This window comes from Heterodontus francisci, chromosome 12, assembly GCF_036365525.1.
Source record: "Heterodontus francisci isolate sHetFra1 chromosome 12, sHetFra1.hap1, whole genome shotgun sequence".
Classification (NCBI taxonomy): Eukaryota; Metazoa; Chordata; class Chondrichthyes; order Heterodontiformes; family Heterodontidae; genus Heterodontus; species Heterodontus francisci.
The window spans coordinates 71,868,570-71,892,041 of record NC_090382.1 but is presented as its reverse complement, the minus strand read 5'-3'; the positions used below and the strand labels follow the sequence as shown (position 1 = coordinate 71,892,041).

Genomic DNA, 23,472 nt, shown 5'->3' with positions numbered 1-23,472 from the left:
TCTAGGAAGATTGGGCTATGTCCTGAAGCAGCAGCTCCCTTTGCCAAGTGAAATACACTGCAAATTAGTCATGAAGTTTTCAGCTGAAAGTACACCAGTGAGAGCCCTCGACAGAAAAATGAATTACATTTTCTCTCCTAATAAATTAATTTGTTCATTATCACTGTAGTGAAAACCTTTGGAAGATATGAGACTAACAAATTCACCAAATAATCAAAGTTCTGGAAGTTTTTAATTCAATTAATAAATAGAATAAGATATCTTACAATCATGAAATTATTACAGAACTTGGGCACTATATTGATGGCACTAACTGTATTTAAAAAAGTGCTATGTGTGCATGGTTCATGGTCAGCAAGACAGTCTTCCTATCTGGATAAACACAAACAACAAAACTTGCTAAGTTAGTCTGGAATTCTCACTAAACTCACATTTGTTAATAAACTGTATCACTTATAATTGACTAAGACTGATAATGCATTGGTATTTTCAAATCATAATGAGGGTAAATGGGTTCAGATCTGCACTTGCACTGTCACTACTAACCTACTTTGTTCTAGAATGCAAATAGTATGGTCCTGAATTTCTATAGGCTGCCACCCCAGCAATTACACAGTAATCATACCGGCCTGTGCTTCAGTACAAATCCCAACAGAGAATGCAAGATTTGTCAGAGGCCACCTAATTTGGATCAGGCCACCAGGCAACTGCTCCACTAAGGCTGCATCTCCTACCTGCCCCAAGCCGCTAGAAAATCTAGTCTGGCTGCCTGGTCTGGGAAATTAAAAATTTGTTTGTTTAATTTTTGTATGGATCCAATCCATTTTTTTCCTCAGAAGGCTGGCATCTCTCTTCTCATTCAGTGTATAAACTTCATGCTCAATCTTTGTAAGAGTATGGGAGGCTCCAGCGGAGAAAGTCCCCATCCTTAGCCCCAATCCCACTGACACTGTTGCCCTTGTAAGAGATGGACGTAGGTTATGTCTTGTATTAGATTCTATGAACACCCAAACATGTCTTTGAATGTAGAGATTTAAATATAGGTGAAAGTTCACTACATCCTCAAGTGCAGTGAAACCATTATTTTTATTTTATGATTCAAGGAATTGCAAAACTTGCATTCACCTATCACCTTTACTGCAGAGCCTGTCCCAAGGCACTTCAGAGAAAGAAATAGAACAGTTAAGAGAGACTAATGACGGCATGGTCCAAAAGGAGGATTTGGATGATTTTTTAAAGGCAAGGGAAGAAATGGAGATGAAAAGAAGAGAATTCCAGAAAGTAATTCCAGGAAAACCAAAGACTTTGCCACTAATGGAATCATTACACAGGAAGTCATAAAGAAGCATTGAGCATGGTGTGAGATGTAGGGTTGAAGGAACTTGCCACAGGTACAGGAGGTGAGACCAGACTGGGATTAGTAACTGAAGGTGAGGATTATGAATTTGATGCAGCGGGGGAACAGGAAAATCCATGAATATTGCGGATGAAGGAGGTTAGGAGCAGAGTGTTGAACAGGTTGGCATCTGTATACGTGGAACGTGGTCGGCAAGTGAGGAAAGCATTGGCGAAATTGAGTCTAGGGGACAAAATTTGCAACTGTGGTGATGATGCAAGAGTGACAGAAGAAATATTGTAGAGGTAAGTAGTTTTAATAATGGACGAGGTGTCAAGTTTGAAATTTCACTAAGCATGAATCAAGACACTGAAACCCACATTATCTAGTTCATCCTCAGCAAGCAGCTGGGATGTGCTAGCAACACTGGGATAAGCAGGAGTGAACGTGTGAGGGTAGACCACAAAAAGGAGATTCAGTGGAAAAGGATGGACTTGTTGACTATATCAAACATCAAAAGGTGAAGCAGGGAGGACACCACAGTTGCAATGACAAAGGATACTGTTGGTGACTTTGAACAGATTAGTCTCAAAACTATGGCATGTGAAAGGCTAGACTGAAAGGATTCAGAGAAATTTGGGTGAGGTGAGCATAAAACTGGATAGCAACAATTCATTCAAGGACCAAGAAAGTAGTTATAGATGAAGCAGCAGTTGGAATGGAAAATGGGCTTGACTTTTTGAGAAAGGCGGGAGCGACTGATGATAAAGGCCCCTTTGCATTATCAAAGCCATAATGCCACAGAGGAGGCCATTTGGCCCATCGAGTCCATGCCAGCTCTCTGTAGAGCAGTCCAATCAGTCCCATTCCTCAGCTGTAGCCCTGTAAGTTTATTTCCCTCAAGTGCCCATGCAATTTCCTTTTGAAATCATTCATCATCTCCAATTCCACTACCTTCATAGACAGTGAGATCCAGGTCATTACCACTTCTCTGTATTAAATTCCATCTGCCACTTGTCTGCCCATTCTGATAGCCTAACTATGTCCTGTTATAGTCAATTGGTATCATCCTCACTGTTTGCCACCCCTCCAAGTTTGGTATTATTGGCAAATTTTGAAATTTTACTCTGTATTCCAATACCCAAGTCATTTATATATACACCGAAAAAAGCAAAATTCTGTTCTTCAGTCCATTTTTTGAAAATGAAAATCTAAATCCATATACCTCACCACCACAAAAAAACAAACATTTCAAACTATGGGCACTTTGTGAAATTTCAGTGACAGTCACAGAAGTCTAAGTACAACTAACATTCCATTTATTTCAGCACTCCCCAAACTGATTGCATGACAGTGCTAAGAAGTGGCAAAGAGAAGTTTTTCACAGATAACACTAAAAGGTACTTACACCATATTATGTGGCATACATGCAGTTTACTGCCATGAACACAATTCTGACTCTGATCTTTCACTGAACCAGCAGTCCGATTATTTTAATATTGGTTCCTAAAACAGTTTTCAATCTTAGAACAGAACCTTAAGTGCCTTCCCATTTCTCTGTCACTAACTCCCTGCACCTGTAAAAAAAAGTCCCTCAAATTATATACTGAAACCCTTTAACTTTTATTTATTATGCCACAGTTTTCCACTGATCATTTCCAACCTTTCTGTTGATGCCATTGAATACAATCTCTGTATTTTTATTCTAAAACAAGCTCAAAGTTAGATCATACATATAACCTCCAATCTTTCAGTTAGCATTTTCAGCCTTTTGCTAATAAAAGGAGATGCAGTATGTTTACAACTTAAACTCTCATTTGTAATTTCAGAATAAATTATCTACTGTGACTTCATTTTGTGCATTTATATCACCTGTGATCTTTTTCTTAGCTGCTGTCATTAACACGAATGCGGCACATTGTTCTCCACACAAGAGAAAGTTGATATTGCTTGTTAAGGAGTTGTATCCTTCATCATCTCACAGCAGTTCAGAAATTATCAGCTGAAAATGAACTGCAAACAAATGAGGTAGTCTGAACTAAGTTTGATTAATTTTGCAAAAATGGTACTACAGTATTTTAATACTGAGTAAATCATATATTTATACTAACAAAACATTGTGATCAGTAAACCAGAGATGTTGTTTGCTGCTAAAACAGAGCTCCAAGAACAGAATTATATAGTATGTTAGCAACAGTTCTTAAGAATAGTGCAGTCAATATCTGGAACTTTGAAGCAAATGGCATATCTGATGTCCAAATAGAACTACCACCCTGCAAGGTACTAATAAAATCCAGTGTAATTTGACTGTAATTAAATATTAATATTGATAGGAAAATATAACTAGCCATTTCCAATGTTTCAAAAATGACACAGTGAGAAACCGTGAACAGTACGGTGCTTGGAAGAAGACTTTCATTACTTCACACCACTATTCCAGCACTGCAACCCTCAAAGGCAATATCTGTACACTATAGGGCATAACACATGTTAGCAAAAACATGCTGTTACAAGTATTGATTCTACAATACAATCTGGAAATATTGTAGAGGAAGTTACATCACAAAAATAGCAGGGCCAATTCATATGGAAGTTTCAGTACCACAAATAATCACATAAAAATGTTTCCCCATAACCCTTTTACAATGAGTTTTACAAACTTCAAGATTATTCATTCAAAATTTTGAAGTAATTTGAAATAAATTTTTAAAAATGGATGTGTGCATTTGTTACATGAAATTCAATATTTAGGTCATGATAAACATTGACATTCTGTTTGTATGAGTGTATAGTTAACACTGCCACTTTCTCAGTTGAACTCCAGGAGAAAAGTTTGGAATATTTTATCTGTTAAAAAATTGTAGCTAAATAAACTTCAACATCAGGAGCCATTAAGAGCGTCAATTTAGGAAACTGTTCAGATGTTAATTAGGTTTCTGGATTTCCTGGTTATAGTAATTTGGTATAAAATGGTTATGTTTTTATGTTGTCGGGTTTGTGAATTTCTTATTTGTCCTTTTTCATTTCCTTCTCCTTCTTTACTTTATCACTGTACACCTGGAACTGTGAGTCCGTTCCAAAGAGCTTGTCCCACCACGTGAAAGTTGAAGAGTAGTTTCCAACAAAATTCATGTGATGAAAGTCGTGGAAACGGGAACCACCATAAAATGGAATCAGGTGCAGAGGATTCAAAGGAACATCATAACCACTGAGAAGATATAATACAAATTAATTAGCAAGTGGCAAACTTAATTCATACACATGTGCATTTCACTTACATTGCAGAATATGGCCTTTATTATAATATTGCCTCCTAGTTTGCAATGTTATATTTATCTGTATTGTATGGTTTAATTTATAGAATCACCAAACTCCGAATGCAGGAGCAGGAAATTGGCCTTTCATGCCTGTGCTAATTCCCCTATCACAGCGAATGGCAGTGAAATGGCAGAGTTGGTCGCCCGCCCAGTTTTCAATCTACTGAAATCAACTGAATGAAACCAGGCACATTCTATACATAAAGGGTGATCTGCCCTGCCAGCTTACCACCCAGGTGGTGAAGTGCAAAATTAACTCAACAACTACATTCCCATTTCTCTGCGCTTTCTCCATACTTTTTAATATCTTTTTTCTTCAAGTGTTAATTCCCCCTTTAAAAAAAGTGCAATTAACTCAGCTTGCAGTAAAACATTCCAAACAGCCAATTTCAACTCAGTGCACCCGGCAAGAACAGGGTGGTAGTGGCCCTAAAATCAGAGTGCTGCACTTATTGGCTTATTCTCACTCTGATCCTACCTGCCATCATATTCCTTCAGGACTTGGCACAATCACAAAGGCTTCACAGCCAGAAGCCTTCATGAACTGGAAAGGTTATCATTCCATTCAATGTTTAGCTGGTAAGTGATCCTGCCACTGAAACATGCCAGTCTCCAGGCAGCTGTAATGAAGTGCTCATGCTGCCCCAGTCCACCATATCCATTATTTAACGCAGCAAAGGCAACAGCACCAGTCTTCAGGCAGAGCTATTCATGAAGGCTTGACTGTCCAATGCTTCAGCTGATCTATGATTTCCACTTACCCTACCCACAACTACTGCATTAACACTCTTTAAAATCATCTGCTATCAGTCATTCCACACTGAAATAAAGAACTTTTGACCAACTTTCACCTACATGACACCTGGCATTGCCAGCTAGTACCTGCTATGGAACCACACTGTAGACGAAGTTGCAATGTCAAAAGCATGGATTTGTTTTCAATGGCTGACACAAACTACAGCATCATATTTTCATCCACGTATTAACCTATTGTTCTTTTTTTAAAGTGACTTCTTACCAATGCTACCACTCCTATGAGGTACTTCACAGTGGCTTTGGCATTAACGGTGATCAGATGAAGGTTCGAGATGTTCGTAATCATCGACCTTCTAGGAATTCAGGCCTGAGGGCACCAAGCTGACTTTCTGCCCACCATGCCAGGGGATGGTGAGGAAACAAACAAGCTGTCATCCTGAGAGAACAACATGTGTTGCTCCCATTGTGCATAGCCACTTCCATGGCTGTGGTTCATTACTCCCACTGATCTTCTGGAGAGCAGACTATATGAAATCAATGTAATGAGGCCCCTATCTATCCATATACCCCGCCTTCTGAAGGTGATGGAACCCAGGGGCTGATTGAAGCTCAAATTGGTGACAATCAAAGCTGCAAGAGCTGGCGACACAGACTCCCAGTGAGGGCCTGGCTGTAGCAGCCATGGAGATAACCACACTCTTCAAACTAGACTGCAGCGTGCTAGTGCCCATACTCCCAGACATGATGCAATAGCTCCTGGGAGGCCTTGCAATATATCATACAATGGCATGTGTGCAGGGAACACTGGGGCAGCAGATATTTTCAGCACCCACAACATTACCACAGGACATGAGTTCAGTGCAGGATGTGCTTCAGCATCTTGACCGACAATACAAGCCCTTCCAACCTCTATTTCTTTGAATTTCACCTGTACATAGTACTCCCCACTCCTCCTGGTCTCCCAGCATTCTAATCACTTCCCACCAATCACGAGGGGACACTGTACCATCTCTCTTCATTCCTGTCACATATTCACCTGTTGCCTCTGTTCTTAGTACGGGCATTCAGAGTTCTGCTTTTGTCTGGTGGCAGCTGCAAAGCATTCCACTCCTTTGCTAACTACATTCTCATTTTGCAGAGGAACCTCTGGCCAAAATTTTCCAGACTTATGAAAATTCACAGGTGTTGGGACAATGACCAGGTCCGAACCCCACCCTTGTCAGCAGTTTTCTCACCTGCGCGATCTGAAGGAGGCAGACAATTAACAGGCTGCCTCAGCATTTGCCATCCAATTAGGGACGGCGGACAGCACATGGACACGGGACAACCAGAGACTCAACGGCAGGGCTGGCTGGCAGCCCCACTCAGACAGGTGAGCACTGCTCAGGCAGAGGAAGAGCGAGAGTGTGCCTCAAAATGGAGGTACTCACGAAAGGGTCCAAATGGCATATGAAAATCGTCAGGAGTATCAGTCTGGAGGGGGAAGCACCTCCAGATGAATGCATTTGGCCACAGGTGTACTGCATACAGCCTTTTTGATCCTTTATACCGGCATGTGCAACAGGCTATGATGGCATTAAGACCTCTCACCATGAAGCCACCAAAGCATTGCCAGGCTCCAGACACAGTGGGGAGCCCGCGATGATGGCATACTTGCCTTCCTCTCTGAAAATGGCCACTAATTGAGGCCTTGAGTATCTTAATTGCCTGCCCACCACTAGCAAGCTGGTTCCCTATTCCAGTGACAGCCCACCCCTTGGAAAGTCACCGGGAGGTGGGGCCACCTGGCGGAGCTGTCCCTACAAGGTTTTTGCCTCTTTTCCTGGCTATCCCGCCTCCAAGGGACTGGGAAAGTAACAGCCTCTTTTCTACTATCAATTGGATGGCTAAGCTGGAAAACTGAAAAAAAATCTTACTGACATAGGGCTGTGAGAGGCTTGCTCTTTGGAGATAAGGGTTAAAACAAAAACCCTTAAAACTCTGCAGTACCTCAAGGCCAATTTCTGCAGTAAGTCCAACCATATTCTTTTACATAAAAGTGTAGATTCTGTGACTAGTCTGTCTAGAGATTAAGGACATCCAAATGAAAAGCCCCATGCTATGACCTGGCAGATGTCATTGTCATTTGAAATTGGGTCTCCACACTGCCATGAAGCGATGCCAGCAGAGCAGCAGATACTGGGGAGCTGAACTTTCAAAATGGGTTTGGGAACCTGATTCCCAGATGAATTCCAGGTTCTGGCACTGCGTCTTAGCTGGGTCACTAATGCAACGTGATCTTTAAATATTAATGCCCTAATTGGGCAGGAGGCAAGCTCAGAGCCCAATTAGTGGCGCCGGGCGTCTGCAGGAGGTGGGAGCTGCCTGCAGAGCACAAACAGCAAAGGTCGGTGGCAGGCGTGATGGGGCCTGCCACTGCCTTGTGGAGGAGAGTAGGCAGCTTCTTGGAGGGTCAGCAGAATAAAGAGGTGAGGCAGCACTTCCAAAATAAAAAAAAAAGTCCTGCACTTGGCCTCGCACAAGATCTCCGTGGGCCCAAAACATTTCATTTTTCAACAATAAAGTTTGCCATCTGCCCTCTGAGTCCGACAACTGTGCACCATCGTGCACCAGACTGGTCGGTCTCGCCAGAATCCCATTTGAAAATTACAGTGCTGACCCCCACCACCCCCCCTCCCCCACCTCAGCCCATTAACAAGCTCCTCCATCAGCTGGATGGGCCCTTAATTGGAGGTGAGCAGCTTCATTCCCTCCCCCCACACCCCGCCATCACATTGAAAATTGCAGGCTGTCCGGAAGGAGTCGGGTTCCGGAGACAAACTCCAGGGACAGATTTTCAAATCATGTCCACACCCGGTCCTGACCCTGCCAGCATTTGAAAATTTAGCCCCGGGTTTTTTAAAAAAATGTGCAAAACTACCATATCCGAGTACTGACCCCTCACTCCTGCTTTAGAGGTCGGTGGGGGGGGAAAAAGAGGGTGGTGCGGGGCCCATAAAATAGTGAGGGAAGGCGGGGGGAGTGGAGTGTCTTATCTTCCCCCCCACCATGTCATTTTGCCAGTGGTGGGGAAGGTGGAGGATTGCCTTCCTGCCCAGAGGTCAATTGAGCCACTTGAGTGGCTAATTAAGGGCTCTTCCTGCCACCGCTGGCATTTTAGCAGTATCGGGTAGGCCCTTGCTGCTTGGGAAGACCGTCAGATAAACCCTGTTGGCCTCCCTGCGGGCTGGGATGGGATGCCTTATTTCAGGCACTCTTTGGCACATGAATGGGCCCCTGGGTGGCAATGGCTGCCTTCATGGCAGCAACACCACCTGCCCTCACCAACCACCATCACCACCCACCCACATCGAGACCGGTCTGTGGCCCTGGCAACCCTAGACCCCATTTACCTGGTTGGGAGGGCGGCAGCCTTCAATGGTGTCCTCTTCTTCCAAGTGCAGTCCCAGCAGTGGCCACTGCTCCCAGTGGCTCTGCTGAGCTGCCAGTCCTCTGATTGGCCAGAAGCTTTTGGGGGTGGGTGGGCATCCTTTAAAGGCACTGCAGCCACAATGGCAACTAATTAGTTCCCCGACCCCTATAAAATGCGGCCATGGGTCCTGCAAACGGCTGAGGCAGAGTTGCCTCGCTTTCCAGCCCGTCACTGGGACCCCCGCCACAAGAATAAAATTCAGCCCATAGCTACTAAAACTATTTGAGAATGGAATGAACAGGAAGATATTCTCGAATACAATCCATAGTACATGTATTGAGGCAGCTTCTTACCATTTTTTAAATAAAGATCTGTTGACAGTTTGAAAGATTTGTCTTACAGTTTCATTGGATTTAAACATCAATGTTTCAATTCTTTAATTTAGCAATTTTATATTATGTAAGAACATATGAATCTGGCACAACAATATGTTTAATTAGAACCTTCAACATGCAGGTGATAAGTATCTCTAAAAATCTACTTCCCAACAGAGATGTTGATAACAGGTAGCCACACTAATGGATATTTAAGCATGAAGAGTTGATATTTTATCACCTACTCTGATGAACAGAGCACAAGCAGTGATAATACCATTCAAACTGAGGTTTCATGTTTTGAATTGCAACGTTACATCTCCCAGTGTTTGAAGTGCCATTAAGCATGGAACTTATTGTTGACAGACATATTGGAACCAATCGTTCCACTCAACCAACAATGCACTGGCTGGTTGTCCACTGGAATGAAAATGATAGCCTTCACCTACCCACCCACCCCTCTCCCCACGCCACATCTTGAGTGGAGCCTCAAGAATCCTGGGGCAACGAAAAGGAGACAGAGATCTGGCATTTAGAGTCTCTGTCCTTTTATACCCAGGCACTGAGCATATTCTGAGTGTATGAGGAGGAAAATCCCTTCTGGCGTAGTCATTACGGCACAGAAGGTGGTCATTCGGCCCATCGCGTCCATGCCAACTCTCTGGAGCACAACCCAGTCAATCCCATTCCCTTCATCTATTCCCATAGCCCTGCAAGTTTATTCACCTCAAATCTTCACTTCCACCACCCTCGAAGGCAGCCAGTTCCAGGTCATTACGACTCGCTGCGTAAAAAGGTTCTTCCTCATAGCTCACCCGCATCTCTTGCCCAAAACATTAAATCTGCATCCCCTAGTCCTTTTACCATCAGCTAATGGGAACAGCCTTTCTTTATCTACCTTATCTAAAGCTGTCGTAATCTTGTACACCTCAATCAAATCTCCCCTCAACTTCCTTTGCTCCAAAGAGAGCCACCCAGCTTCTCCAACCCAACCTTGTAGCTAAAATCCCTCATCCCTGGAACCATTCTGGTAAATCTCCTCTGCACCCTCCCTCAAATGACCAAATCTGGATGCAATACTATACTTGTGGCTTAACCAGAACTTTATAAAGGTTCTGCATAAGTTCCTTGCCTTTGTGCCCAATAACTCTATTTATGGAGCCCAAGACCCTGTTTACTTTGCTAACTGTGGTCTAATATATCCTGCCACATTTAAAGATCTATGCACATGAACTCCTAGGTCTCTCTGTCCCTGCACATACTTTAGAACTATGCCATTACCTCAATATTGCCTCACCCTATCTCTTTTGCCAAGATGCATAACCTCACATTTAAGAGTCATAGGGCTGAATTTTGTTTTGAAGATGGGGTCCTGGCGCCAGCCCTAAAGGCGGTGGTGCGGGGGGGGGGGGGAAGGAGACCCCGCCTTGGACCTCTGACAGGCCCTCGTAACTATTTAACAGCAGGTAGACAATTAACAAAGGGACGAGCTCCCGCCTCCAAGAGCTGCCGGCAAATCAGATGGCTGGCAGCTCTGCAGTTCCCACAGTGCCACTGGGAGCAGCGGTAACTGCCGGTACTGCAGGAGGCCTTGCAGTACCAAAGATATCAGAGACCCCAGGACAGGTAAGAGGGGTCAGGGTCACCAGTGCCATTCAGGCACGCCCCGGTGACAAGGGTGGGGGCTCCTTCACAGACCTGAAACCTGATTTGGTTGGAAAACAGATCCTTGAAACCATTTTCCAGCTAATCAGGGGACTAAGCATCAATATTTGCCTTGGTCACGTCACTGAGTGACATGTTTTGGGAACTACCCTTCACAAGCGCAAAAGGATTGGATGAAATAACTGGTCAGTGGCCCTGAGGAGTGATCACAGGAATTTTTATTCCTTTCTTACCCTCATCTATCAGTCTGATGGGATAAACATCTCTCCACTTGCAGCATAGCAGTTAGGTCCTTATGAAATTACTTGGTAGCAATCTCAACCCAGCTCCATTGAGCATTTAATCATAACACAAAATTGCACACATCTAGTAGTGTCAGAGACACCCAGTGATGGTTGGTACAGAAATTGTCATGGTGGCATATTAGGGCTGTGCTTCTGAGGGTAAGGCCTACAAGGATTAGATCCCTTGTCGTTCTATTGACGCAGTTCAGTAAACACTTGTGCACTCAATCCTATCTCAGGGAAACCTGATAATATTCTCTGTGACTGTTTACTACAGAATGATTCACCTGAACTCCATCCACAAAGAAACAAGCATAAAGACCAAGTGGGTGTGTCTGAAAATGTGTCATTCATATCTATGGGATCAGGCCGTATTCAATACCCTGATTTTGGGATGGTGACGGTAGAGGATCAGTGGCAATATTATTTACATGGGGCTAACTTTCAGCAGTGAAGAAGTAATGCCAAAGGGATTGTTTTTTCCTGCAATTTCTGTCTGATTAATTCTTAAAAGCTAAACAGGTTTTATTTTGCTACTTTGAATGGCGTCTTTACCTGTGTACATCTATTGTTTCTAGGAGACGAAAGGTCACCCAAGCCCACAGGAGGATTACGTGATTACAGAAGATCATGATGCCAATAAAAAAACCCATTCCGAGGATGAGTGTCTCTGCTGGGTGAGCATATTCAGCTTGCATACCAAATGGAGCCTAGATAACAGAAAGATTTTAAGAAAAATAAAATTGTGTGGCACATGCACAAGGAAACAGTCATTGAAAGTGAAAACTGAGAATTACATAAAATTGTAACAATAAGGGCCAGCAAAAGTGCAATGAGTAACCTCTACTGTACTATAAATAACAAGCTCCAGTACAGCTACAACACTGGCATCTACCTGACAATGTGAAAAATTGTCCAGACATGCCCTGCCCAAAAAAAGCAGGACAAATCCAACCAGGCCAACTGCCACCCCATCACTGCACTCTTGATCATCAACAGAGTGCTGGACAGTGTCGTCTACAGTGCTATCAAGCGGGATTACTCAGCAATAACTTGCTGGGTTTGGGTTCGGCCAGGGCCACTCGGGTCCAGACCTCATCACAGCCTTGGTTCAAACATTGACAAAACAGCTGAATTGCAGAGGTGACTGCCCTTGACATCAAGGCAACATTTGACTGGCATTAATGAGCCTTAGCAAAATTAAAGTCAATGAAAATCGGGGGGGGGGGGGGGGGGGGGGGTTGGAGGAAACAACTCTCCACTGGTTGGAATCATAACAAGCATAAAAGGAAGATGGTTGTGGCTGCTGAAGGCCAAACATCTAAACTCAAGGACATCGCTGCAGGAGTTCCTCAGGGTAGTGTCCTAGGCCCAACCATTTTCAGCTGCTTCATCAATGACCTTCCCTACACCATAAGGTCAGAAGTGGGTGTTCGCTGATGACTGCACAGTGTTCAGCACCATTCGCAACTCCTACTGAAGCAATCTATGTCGACATGCAGCAAGACCTGGACAACATTCAGGCTTGGGCTGATAAGTGGCAAGTAACATTCGTGACACACGGTGCCAGGCAATGATCATCTCCAACGAAAGAATCTAATCATTTCTCCTTGACATTCTACGGATTAACATTGTTGAATCCCCCACCAACAACATCCTGGGGGTCACCATTGACCAGAAACTGAACTGGAACAGCCATGTTGATGCTGTGGCTACAAGAGCAGGTCAGAGGCTGGGACTTCTGTGGCGATTAACCCACCTCTTCACTCCCAATGCCTGTCCACCATCTACAAGGCATAAGTCAGCAGTGAGATGGAATATTCTCCACTGGCCTGGATCAATGCAGCTCCAAAAACACTCAAGAAGCTCGACACCATCCAGGACAAAGCAGTCTGCTTGACTGGCACCCCATCCACCACATTAAACATCATTCACTCCACCACTGGCACATAGTGGCAGCAGTGTGTACCATCTACAAGATGCACTGCAGCAACTCACCAAGCCTCCTTCGACAGCACCATCCAAGCTGGTGACCACTACCACCTAGAAAGACGAGGGTAACAGACGCCTGGTAACACCACCCCCTGCAAGTTCCCCTCCAAGCCACACACCATCCTGACTTGGAACTATATCACCATTCCTTCACTGCTGCTGGGTCAAAAACCTGGAACTCCCTCCCTAACAGCACTGTGGGTGTATCTATACCAGATGGACTGCAGCAGTTCAAGAAGGCAGCTCACCACCACCTTCTCAAGGTCAAATAAGGATGGGTAACAAATGCTGGCCTTGCCAGTGACACTCACATTCCATGAAAGAACTATGAAGCCTTTGAAACCAGAACTCAGAGGTTCAGCACAAATAGTTGCCAGACAGCAACTATTCAATAAATGAACTAACGCCATACTTAACAGTTTTGTTGGTCAGGTCACAAATGAAATATTTTGTATATTCACTCATTTTCAACTCCAGTAGCAAGAAGAGAACCACCAAATATGCAAAATTTACAATTTTCTTTTTAATGTACAATTTAAGAACAACTCTAATTTACATAGTGGTCGAGAATTAGGGCATGGTCCAAGTGCAAATCATTCTTCACATGCCTGAAGAGACCAGTCACAGGATCACAGGACACTGCTCCACTAGCCTCAATGGCATAGTACAGACAAGCTGCATGCCCAGAGGCAAAATGCAGATGTAGGTTTGTGTGGACAGGGGCGATGGAGCTTTGAGCAATATGAATATTGAAGTCAACGGGAAGGTAATTTGGGTGGGTTGTAGAACGGGCGGCTGGGCGATTCATAACTGCCAAGTTTCCTCATCGTGCCAAACTTAAAATGACCCCCATTGAAGCTGTGAAATAGATGGCTCACCGTAAATTCATGATGAACCTTGTGAATATATTTGTAGATTCTCTTGTGATGTAACAGTCTGTGTAGAAAGTAGTGCCATGTGTCCTCAACAACAGCACAACCCAGACATTGCACTGCAATGATCTGCCTGTATCAGAAAGAATAATACAATACTATTTAGGATCATTACATGAGTAAAATGTTACTCTTTTGGACTTCCATGTTAAGGAATTCTATGTTTAAACCACAGGAATAATTTTCTGACTTTGCATTGCTATCAGGCGGCTTGCCAACCAGCGTTGCACATTAGAAATTCAGGTGCATAACGCTCATGATTTTCCAATAATTTTAAATTAATGCTGAGGAAATGAGGTGCATTACATGCCTGAATTTCTGATATGCAGTGTCAGGTGAGCCTCCCCATCAGTCAGAAAATTACCTATCACTATTTTGCCTGTTGGCCAAGTGAAATGCAAACCTTTCATTTTTTGTAATAATCAAGCTGATTTTCTATTGACAAATAAGATTAAAAACAACAGGTACTTACTTATATACCAGCTTCAATATAGTAAGCTGTCAAGACATTGGATGAGGGGCTGATCAGACAACAAGCTGAAATTAGGAAGTTAGGAAAGGCAACCAAAGGATGGTTGAAATGATAGATTTTAATGAGGGTTCTGAAGGTGGGGAGAGATGTTGCAACACAAGGGAGTTTTAGAAGAGCATTCCAGTATGGAAAATTGTGATTCAAAATGGCAGAAAGTGCAAGCTATAAACAGGGTTGAAGAAGGTCGCAGAGTGAGGTTGTGGATCAATCTGTAAAGTATAATGCAAATTTTGAAATCAATACTCTGAAGGATAAGAGCCAGTTAGTGAGGCCTGGGTGATAGGTGCCACATCTCCTAGCAACAGCAATATCCAGACACAATACTGTAATGATTGCTTATCTCACAAAAAAGATTCAAATTAATAATGTAGTAATATTCCAGATTTAGTGCGGGATATGATGCAGGCAGTTGAACTGGGTGTGAGTTGGAGTTGGTATTAGGTGCAGTTTGGGAGGCTGGCCAAGGTTGGAAAAGTCAAGCTTCAAGGTGACAAACCATGAATGAAAGCTTTATTGGTAGTAGATGAGGCAAGGACATCTTACCATCGTGGCATATTCTCCCAGTTATACGGAATGTTGAAGAATTCAGTGAAGTAATAAGTACCACAGATCAGTGGCAGCTGGATACAGAAGTGGTTGAACAGCAGCACTTTGAAGCACTTCCATTGTTTCTCAATAGTCTCTGGCTTGTCCTACATTCAAAAAGGATGATAATAACTGTCTCATTGCAAGAACAACTTACTTTACAATAGCAAATACAAGAGACAAATTAAGAACTAGTTTAAACATCCTTTCTCCTCTACTTTTTCTTTATATACACAGATAGCCCCAAAAATCAGATGGCCATGATCCCTGCAGTTATTATGGGATTCCAACCAGCAGTGTCCTAAACTCTAAACCTGCTGCAATCTGACGATCAGTGGGAGTGCTCTCCATTTGCATATACTCCATAGTGGTGCAGGCATTGGTGCCCCCGCCCCTTTGGGATGGCAATGTCTAGGCCTTTATCTCCCAAACTCTCCACATCGGGAGTTCCCACCCCTCTATCTATTCCTTTTGGTGTTGTTTGTGGGCAGAGGTTCCACCCCTTACAAGGCAAATCAGGCACTCCCAGTATCCATGGAGATTTGTTACACAATGATCCCTGTCTTTTCTTGGTTCGTTCTGCTGGATTCCCAAGGAAATTCAAGGCCAGGTTTTGTTTTGCAACTAATTGTAACATAATTAAGGGAGCTGATTTGGACAAGTTACATTTGCCAAACAGTGCCTGGAAGTTCAGTTTCAATTGCATGACCACTGAAACATCCTGGTCTAATTCAGATCCATCAAACTGTTCGAATCAATTCTTTCCTCTTTATTATTTATTTAAAGGATGTCAGCATCACTGACAAGACCAGCATTTATTGCTCATGAGGTGATGATCCACCTTCTCGAATACAACTGAGTGCCCTGCTAGGTCATTGCAGAGAGCAATTAAGAGTCAACCACATTGTTGTGACATTGTTGTGGGTCTGGAGACACAATCAAGTTAAACCGAGTAAGAACAGCAGATTTCCTTCCCTAAAGGACATTAGCGAACCAGATACGCTTTTACAACAAACCAGTAATTTCACATTCACCATTGCCGATACTTGTTTTTTAATCCAGATTTTATGTTCCCTAGTTGCTGTGGTGAGATTTGAGCTCATGTCACTGGATCATTAGTTCAGGCCTCTAGATTACTAGTCCAATAACATAACCACTATGTTACCATACAATTTTTTAAAAATCTCCAAATTACAGATATCAACATTCTCTATTCAAATCAAAAATAAATGAATGTTAAAGTTAATCTAAATGTTTTCACATGCTGGTATGAAGAAAACTTTGCTCACAGAACAGAAACATATATTGAAGACTGTTGTCCTGCTACATTTGTGCCTACTGCTCATGGAGAATGCAGTGTTACCTAGTGACCATTTCTGCAGTACAACCTTCCACACAAAAGTCAACCAAATTAAAAGTCCATCCCAAAGTTATCACAAAACCATGAGTTTAATACCGATTATGAGCATCTAAATTAACATTTCCAATTCTAAATGTCAACTTTACCTTTACTTGTGGTTAACAGCCACCATGAAATGTGCTCGTGAGTTCTACATTTTTACATAAAAAACACATTTCAGAATACTTCATGCAAATAATTTCCCATTCAGCTAATATATTATATTGTAGTGAAGTGTTAGTCACATCTGTATATTTAATTTGACCAACATTGCCCAATATTTTCAGTGATAACAGCACTTCCTACAGTATATCTGACAAGGGTGGATGATAGGACTGTTTCACAATTTAACCAGGACACCACTGGCGGTGATTCTTGAGGTACATGATTCATGTTTGCAATTTACATTAACAGCATGAGCATTACATTGCAGTCCGGGGGCTTGGACACAGATAACTAATGTTTATTCAAATGTTCCTAACAGGAAACTGAAGTTAGAGTAAACAAGTGTTATTTTCTATCCCAAAACTTTGGACCACATTTTGGATCACGACATTCTCTGCCGTGTTTGTAATAATTATATCTTACAACGTTGAAAATGTATTCAGTAACATACCTAAACGAAGTTTCCTTCAGAGATTCCAAATGCCTGTTACAATTTTTCTACTTTCTATATTTACACATTTAATCGTCAACTTGTTACAATTTACTTTGTATCAATACATATTTGTATAAAAGCACCAAGTGGCTAAATGAAAACTTATACTCGAAATTCTTGAAGTGTTTTACATGGATTGTAGAATTTCATAAAAGTGAACCAACATTAACCTCAACTGAGCAGAAAGCATTCACTATTTTCCACTTGAACTCCTGGGACTATTGGATGGAGTCAGTGCCCATTTGAGAGAAATGCTTCGTAGAATTAAAGAGATGCCCAAGTCCCACTGTAAATATACAGATGTCACCCCCAAATAATAACTGTTCACTTCAAACAATCCTTACCTTTTGTATCTTATACTTCTGCATGGCTGGAATAAACTGAAAAATGAAACCTGGTAAACAAAACAAGAAATAAACGCCTTCGTGAACAACGAGCGAACCCCAAGTCGCAATTTGAAATTTGGTAAAATTGTCCAGCATGTAATTCCATGCATTTTTAAAAGGTTCTTGTAGGGGGTTTTGTGGGAGTAAAGAATCCATGTAATCTATGGCGAGAATTGCAGAAGTGATAATACTGCTGTTTCCATCCATTCTCCCCGGTGATCATTAGATGCTCAAAAAAGCAGTGCAACCTGACGGCGCTTAACCGAGGCCGTGCGATCGCCTCATACCAACTCCAACTCACTTTCTGATTGACAAACAAATAAACCAATTGAGCTACGGAACCGCCCTGAGCGACGGGCCAACCGTGTGTTCGCAGCCAATCACCGCGCGAAGGAGAGGCGGGTCCTAGATTGCCTAGGTTAAAAAAAACTCGGCTCATGCGACTCGGTGGGCGCTGATTGGGCGAGCCGGTGGACTGATGTTGTGCTGTGCAGGCAATCCAATATGGGGAGAATACGTCACAGCGACCAAATGGTAACATGGGGAGTGGGGAAGGCTGGTTCGATGGCACTTACACTGGTTTCACTTACCTGTTTATTTCATTTTGGAGTCAGGTTTCCATGTTTGACACTTTATTTTGCTTCCCACTGAGCGGCAAACCTGGTCATAAATTCGTTTCTTGGTCCTTTCATTCTTTTTTGTGTGTTAGTGTTATTGGAAAACCAAATGGTGTGTTGACTTTCAGCAGGTGTAAAAGCTTTGGAAAAATGGAGGGAGATAATCACGTAGGATTCAATCACTAGGAAAGAGTACAATGAAGGTGCTGCAGAGGCAGTATAAGGATTTAAGGTCAAGGCTGCAAAGCAAGACCTTAAGGATGATAATCTCAGAATTATTCCCTGTTCCACATGCTGGGCAGGTTAGGCATTCTGGTTGCTGCGCTGAGTGAGTGGCGGACAGGTACCATGGCTTCCCTAAGACCACTCATCACGCCTAACATTGTAAAGAAATGCAGGAAGAAGTTCATTTGTCACTAGTCTGATTGCTATGTAAAGATTGTGTGTAACTGGCATAAACCCAGAGGAATTGACAACAGAGTGTGCAGGAGGTTTAAGGGTCAGAATTTGATGCCAAACATCAGTTATGGCGGCAATAAGAAGACCAAACAAATGCTACCCTCTGGATTCAAGAAGTTCCTAGTTCACAATGTCAAACAGCTGGCAGTTCCAATGATGAGCAACAAGACTTACTGTGCAGAGATTGCTCTCAATGTCTCCCCCAAAAATCACAAGACAATCGTGGAGAGGGCAGCCCAGCTTGCAATCAAGATCATCAATCTCAATGCCAGATTACACAGTGAAGAGAATGAATAAAGTGTCCTGGAAAAGCTGCAACTCTTTAATAAATGTTTAAAATACAAAAAAAAAAGGACTGGTTAGATCCATTAATGCTTGGCCTCAGAGAGTGCAGGAGAGGGTTTCAGATTCCTAGGACATGGTGACCCTATACAGGGAATTCCAAGGTTATGAAATTTGTCCGATGGAAAGCTGATATGGATTTTGTTTTATTCATTCATGGGATATGGGTGTTGCTGGCATGGCCAGCATTTATTGCCCATCCCTAATTGCCCTTGAGAAGGTAGTGGTGAGCTGCCCTCTTGAACCGCTGCAGTCCATGGGAGATAGGTATACCCATAGTGCTGTTGGAAGGAAGTTCCAGGATTTTGACCCAGCGACAGTGAAGGAACGGCGATATAGTTCCAAGTCAGGATGATGTGTGACTTGGAGGGGAACTTGCAGATGGTGGCGTTCCGATGCATTTGCTGCTCTTGTCCTTCTAGTTGGTAGAGGTTGCGGGTTTGGAAGGCACTATCTAAGGAGCCTTGGTATGTTGCTGCAGTGCATCTTGTAGATGGTACACACTGCTGCCACTGTGCATCGGTGGTGAAGGGAGTGAATGTTTGTGGATGGGGTGCCAATCAAGCAGGCTGCTTTGTCCTGGATGGTGTTGAGCTTCTTGAGTGTTGTTGCAGCTGCACCCATCCAGGCCAGTGGAGTGTATTCCATCACACTCCTGACATGCCTTATAGATGGTGGACAGGCTTTGGGGAGTCAGGAGCTGAGTTACTCGGCACAGGATTCCTAGCCTCTGACCTACTCTTGAAGCCACGCTGTTTATATGACTAGTCCAGTTCAGTTTCTGGTCGATGGTAACCCCCAGGATGTTGATAGTGAGGGATTCGGTGATTGTAATGCCATTGAATGTTGAGGGGAGATGGTTAGATTCTCTCTTGTTGGAGATAGTCATTGCCTGGCACTTGTGTGGTGCGAATGTTACTTGCCACTTATCAGCCAAGCCTGGATATTGTCCAGGTCTTGCTGCATTTCTACACGGACTGCTTCAGTATTTGAGTTGTCGTGAATGGTGCTGTGCAATCATCAGTGAACATCCCCACTTTTGACCTTATGATTGAAGGAAGGTCATTGATGAAGCAGCTGGTTGGGCCGAGGACACTACCCTGAGGAATTCCTGCAATGATGTCCTGGAGCTGAAATGATTGACCTCCAACAACTACAACCATCTTCCTTTGCACTAGGTATGACTTCAACCAGTGGAGAGTTTTCCCCATGATTCCCATTGACTACAGTTTTGCTCGGTCAAATGTTGCCTTGATGTCAAGGGCGGTCACTCTCACCTCACCTCGAGTTCAGCTCTTTTGTCCACATTTGAACCAAGGCTGTAACGAGGTCAGGAGCTGAGTGGCCCTGGCAGAACCCAAACTGAGCGTCACTGAGCAGGTTATTGCTAAGCAAGTGCTGCTTGATAGCACTGTCGCTGACACCTTCCATCACTTTACTGATGATTGAGAGTAGACTGATGGGACGGTAATTGGTTGGGTTGGACCTGTCCTGCTTTTTGTGTACAGGACATACCTGGGCAATTTTCCACATTGCCGGGTAGATGTCACTGTTGTAGTCGTACTGCAACAGCTTAGCTAGGGGTGCGGCAAGTTCTGGAGCACAGGTCTTCTGTACTATTGCCGGAATATTGTCAGGGCACATAGCTTTTGCAGTGTCCAGTGCCTTCAGTCGTTCTTGATATCACAGAGTGAATCGAATTGGCTGAAGTGATGCTGGGGACTTCAGGAGGAGGCCAAGATGAATCATCAACTCGGCACTTCTGGCTGAAGATTGTTGCAAATGCTGCAGCCTTATCTTTCGCACTGATGTGCTGGGCTTCCCCATCATTGAGGATGGGGATATTTGTGGAGCCACCTCCTCCAGTTAGTTGTTTAATTGTCCACCACCATTCACGGCTGGATGTGGCAGGACTGCAGAGCGTGGATCTGATCCGTTGGTTATGAGATTGCTTAGCTCTGTCTATCGCATGCTGCTTATACAGTTTGGCACACAGGTAGTCCTGTGTTGTAGCTTCACCAGGTTGACACCTCATTTTGAGGTATGCCTGGTGCTGCTCCTGGCATGCCCTCCTGCACTCTTCATTGAACCAGGGTTGGTCTCCTGGCTTGATGGTAATGGTAGAGTGGGGAATATGCCAGGCGATGAGGTTACAGATTGTGGTTGAGTACAATTCTGCTGTTGCTGATGGCCCACAGCGCCTCATGGATGCCCAATTTTGCATTGCTAGATCTGTTCGAAATCTGTCCCATTTAACATGGTGGTAGTGCCACACAATACAATGGAGGGTATTCTCAATGTGAATCTACGAAATGGGAATGTACTTGAGTATTGGAGCAGGAGATAGATCTTGTGGTTTTAATGAATAACTTGTCAAATTTATTTGTACAATGTTCCCAGGCTGTTTAATAAAAAGCAAACAGAATTTTGGGATGCATAGCAAGGGGTATAACATTGCAGAGAGGCCATCTTGAAATGTATTTGTCTGTAGTTACACCACATCAAGGGTACAGCCTAAAATGTTGATCTTCCTCTTTCAAGAGAATGTTCAGTTATTGAAGAGGTTACTATGAAAGGCTACAGGGTTGATCCCAGAACTTAAAGGAATGGCATATGAGGAATGATAGGCTGCACTGGCTCTTTTTTCTCTTGAAAATAGACTGAGGGGAGATATGATAGAAGTGTGTAGAATTATGATAGGATTAGATAAATGGAATCCAATTCAGCATTTCTGCTGTGTACAGAATTTAAGCACAAAGTGTCATATTTACAAATTCAGGACAACAACAAAAAAGAAAATGGAGGAGTTTTTTTAACTAAAAGGATGGCAAGTAGGTGAAAAGGATTATTGATATGGCTGATGGAACAAAAAACTTTAATGGTTTTCAAGAAGGATGCAGCCAAATGCTTGTCAACAAACAGGATTTAGGATTATTTGAAGTACACCAACAGAATACTGTGGATAGATGGGTAAGATGGAGGGAAGATCTTCTGCGTGAAAGTCTCATTGTGTTACTATTTTATTTTGATGCTTATCCACAACAACAACTTTTATTTATATAGTGCATTTAACGTAATGAAATATCCCAAAGTGTTTCACAAGAGTGTTAGGGAATTTAGAAGAAACTTCTTTACCCAAAGAGTGGTGAGAATGTGAAACTCGCTACAACAAGGGAGTGGTTGAAGTGACTAGAATAGCTGTATTTCAGGGGAGGCTAGACAAGCGTATGAGGGAGAAGGGAATAGAGGATTATGTTGATAGATTTAGATGAGGAAATACAGAAGGAGGCTCGAGTGGAGCATAAATGCCGACATGGACTGGTTGGTTGAATGGCCGGTTTCTGTGCCGTATATCCTATATAATCTTATGTTATAAAACAAGATTTGACACAGAGCCACGTAAGGCAATATTAGGCCAGATGACCAAAAGCTTGGGAAAAGGAGTAGTTTTTAAAGAACATCTTAAAGGAAGAAAGGGCAGTATAGAAGCAAAGAGGTTTAGGGAGGGAATTCCAGAGTTTAGGGCCTAGGCAGCTGATGGCACGGCTGTCAATGGTGGAGCAATTAAAATTGGGGATAGTCAGTAGGTCAGAATTGGATGAATCGCAACTAACTTGGAGGCTTGTGAGGCTGGAGGAGATTACAGAGATGGAGAGATAGGGTATCAATATCAAAAACATTGGTTGACTTTAGTCATGGGACAAAGTGTTGCATCTCCACCCCTGATCACACTGAATAACACCCCACTGGAAGTGGTTAGCAAATTCTGCTACCTAGGGTCCACATGACAGACAATCTGTCTCTTGATGCAGAGCTCAATACACGCATAGGGAAAGCAGCTACCACCTTTGGCTACTCATGAAATGTGCATGGGATAACACCAAGCTGACCCTTAGGACTAAGCTGATGGTTTACAAGGCTTGTGTTCTCAGCACCTTGCTGTATGGCTGTGAAATATAGGCGACTTACAGCTGCCAGAAAATGGAAGCTCAATAATTTCCATCTTCGCTGTCTGCGGCACATTATGGGTATATCCTGGCGGGACAGAATCACAAAAATAGCAGACCAAAGGCAGAGCTCCCGAGTGTGTTGGCACTAATCAAACAGAGGTGGCTTCAGCAGATCAGCATGTCCGCAGGATGGAAAATAGTTGCATACCCAAGGACCTTCTGTATGGTGAAGTAGCCGGGGCCAAACACCCAGTGGGGTGCCCAAAGGGTCCAAAGTGAGAAAAGCACCTTCCTGAACATGGTCACACGGGGGGTGGGGGGGGGGGTGCGTAAAATGGAGTGGGAGGCTCCAACAAGCTTTCCCAACCCGCTCCCACATCTGCCTCCCTTTACGTAGGGTGGTGGGGGGGGGGATGAAAAACGGGCCACCCACTCCGGGCAAATTAAGGCCCTTAAGTTACCACTTAAAGGCCTTT

General features: G+C 43.3%; 1 protein-coding gene and 1 pseudogene across 1 annotated transcript; one reads left to right on the top strand and one right to left on the bottom strand.

The window, feature by feature from the left end:
* Window positions 1–213: 213 nt before the first annotated feature.
* LOC137375918 (methylsterol monooxygenase 1-like) lies at window positions 214–17,923 on the bottom strand. The gene is made up of 5 exons (XM_068043614.1): window positions 17,587–17,923; window positions 15,144–15,292; window positions 14,015–14,141; window positions 11,700–11,854; window positions 214–4,544 (listed from the first exon to the last, which is right to left on the bottom strand). Exons 1-5 carry the CDS (start codon window positions 17,833–17,835, stop codon window positions 4,343–4,345), a joined length of 882 nt encoding a protein of 293 aa, XP_067899715.1. The 5' UTR covers window positions 17,836–17,923; the 3' UTR covers window positions 214–4,342.
* A 670-nt stretch (window positions 17,924–18,593) lies between these two features.
* LOC137375624 (large ribosomal subunit protein eL32 pseudogene) lies at window positions 18,594–19,001 on the top strand (annotated as a pseudogene).
* The last annotated feature ends 4,471 nt before the right edge of the window (window positions 19,002–23,472 follow it).

Excerpts from the sequence above, each read along its gene's own strand:
- LOC137375918 (XM_068043614.1), bottom strand. The coding sequence starts at position 17,835 with ATGGATGGAAACAGCAGTATTATCACTTCTGCAATTCTCGCCATAGAT. Across the intron at positions 11,855-14,014 it reads AGGTTCATCATGAATTTACG|GCTCCATTTGGTATGCAAGC; the intron begins GTGAGCCATCTA and ends TCTGTTATCTAG. Across the intron at positions 4,545-11,699 it reads GAAACAATAGATGTACACAG|TGGTTATGATGTTCCTTTGA; the intron begins GTAAAGACGCCA and ends ATATCTTCTCAG.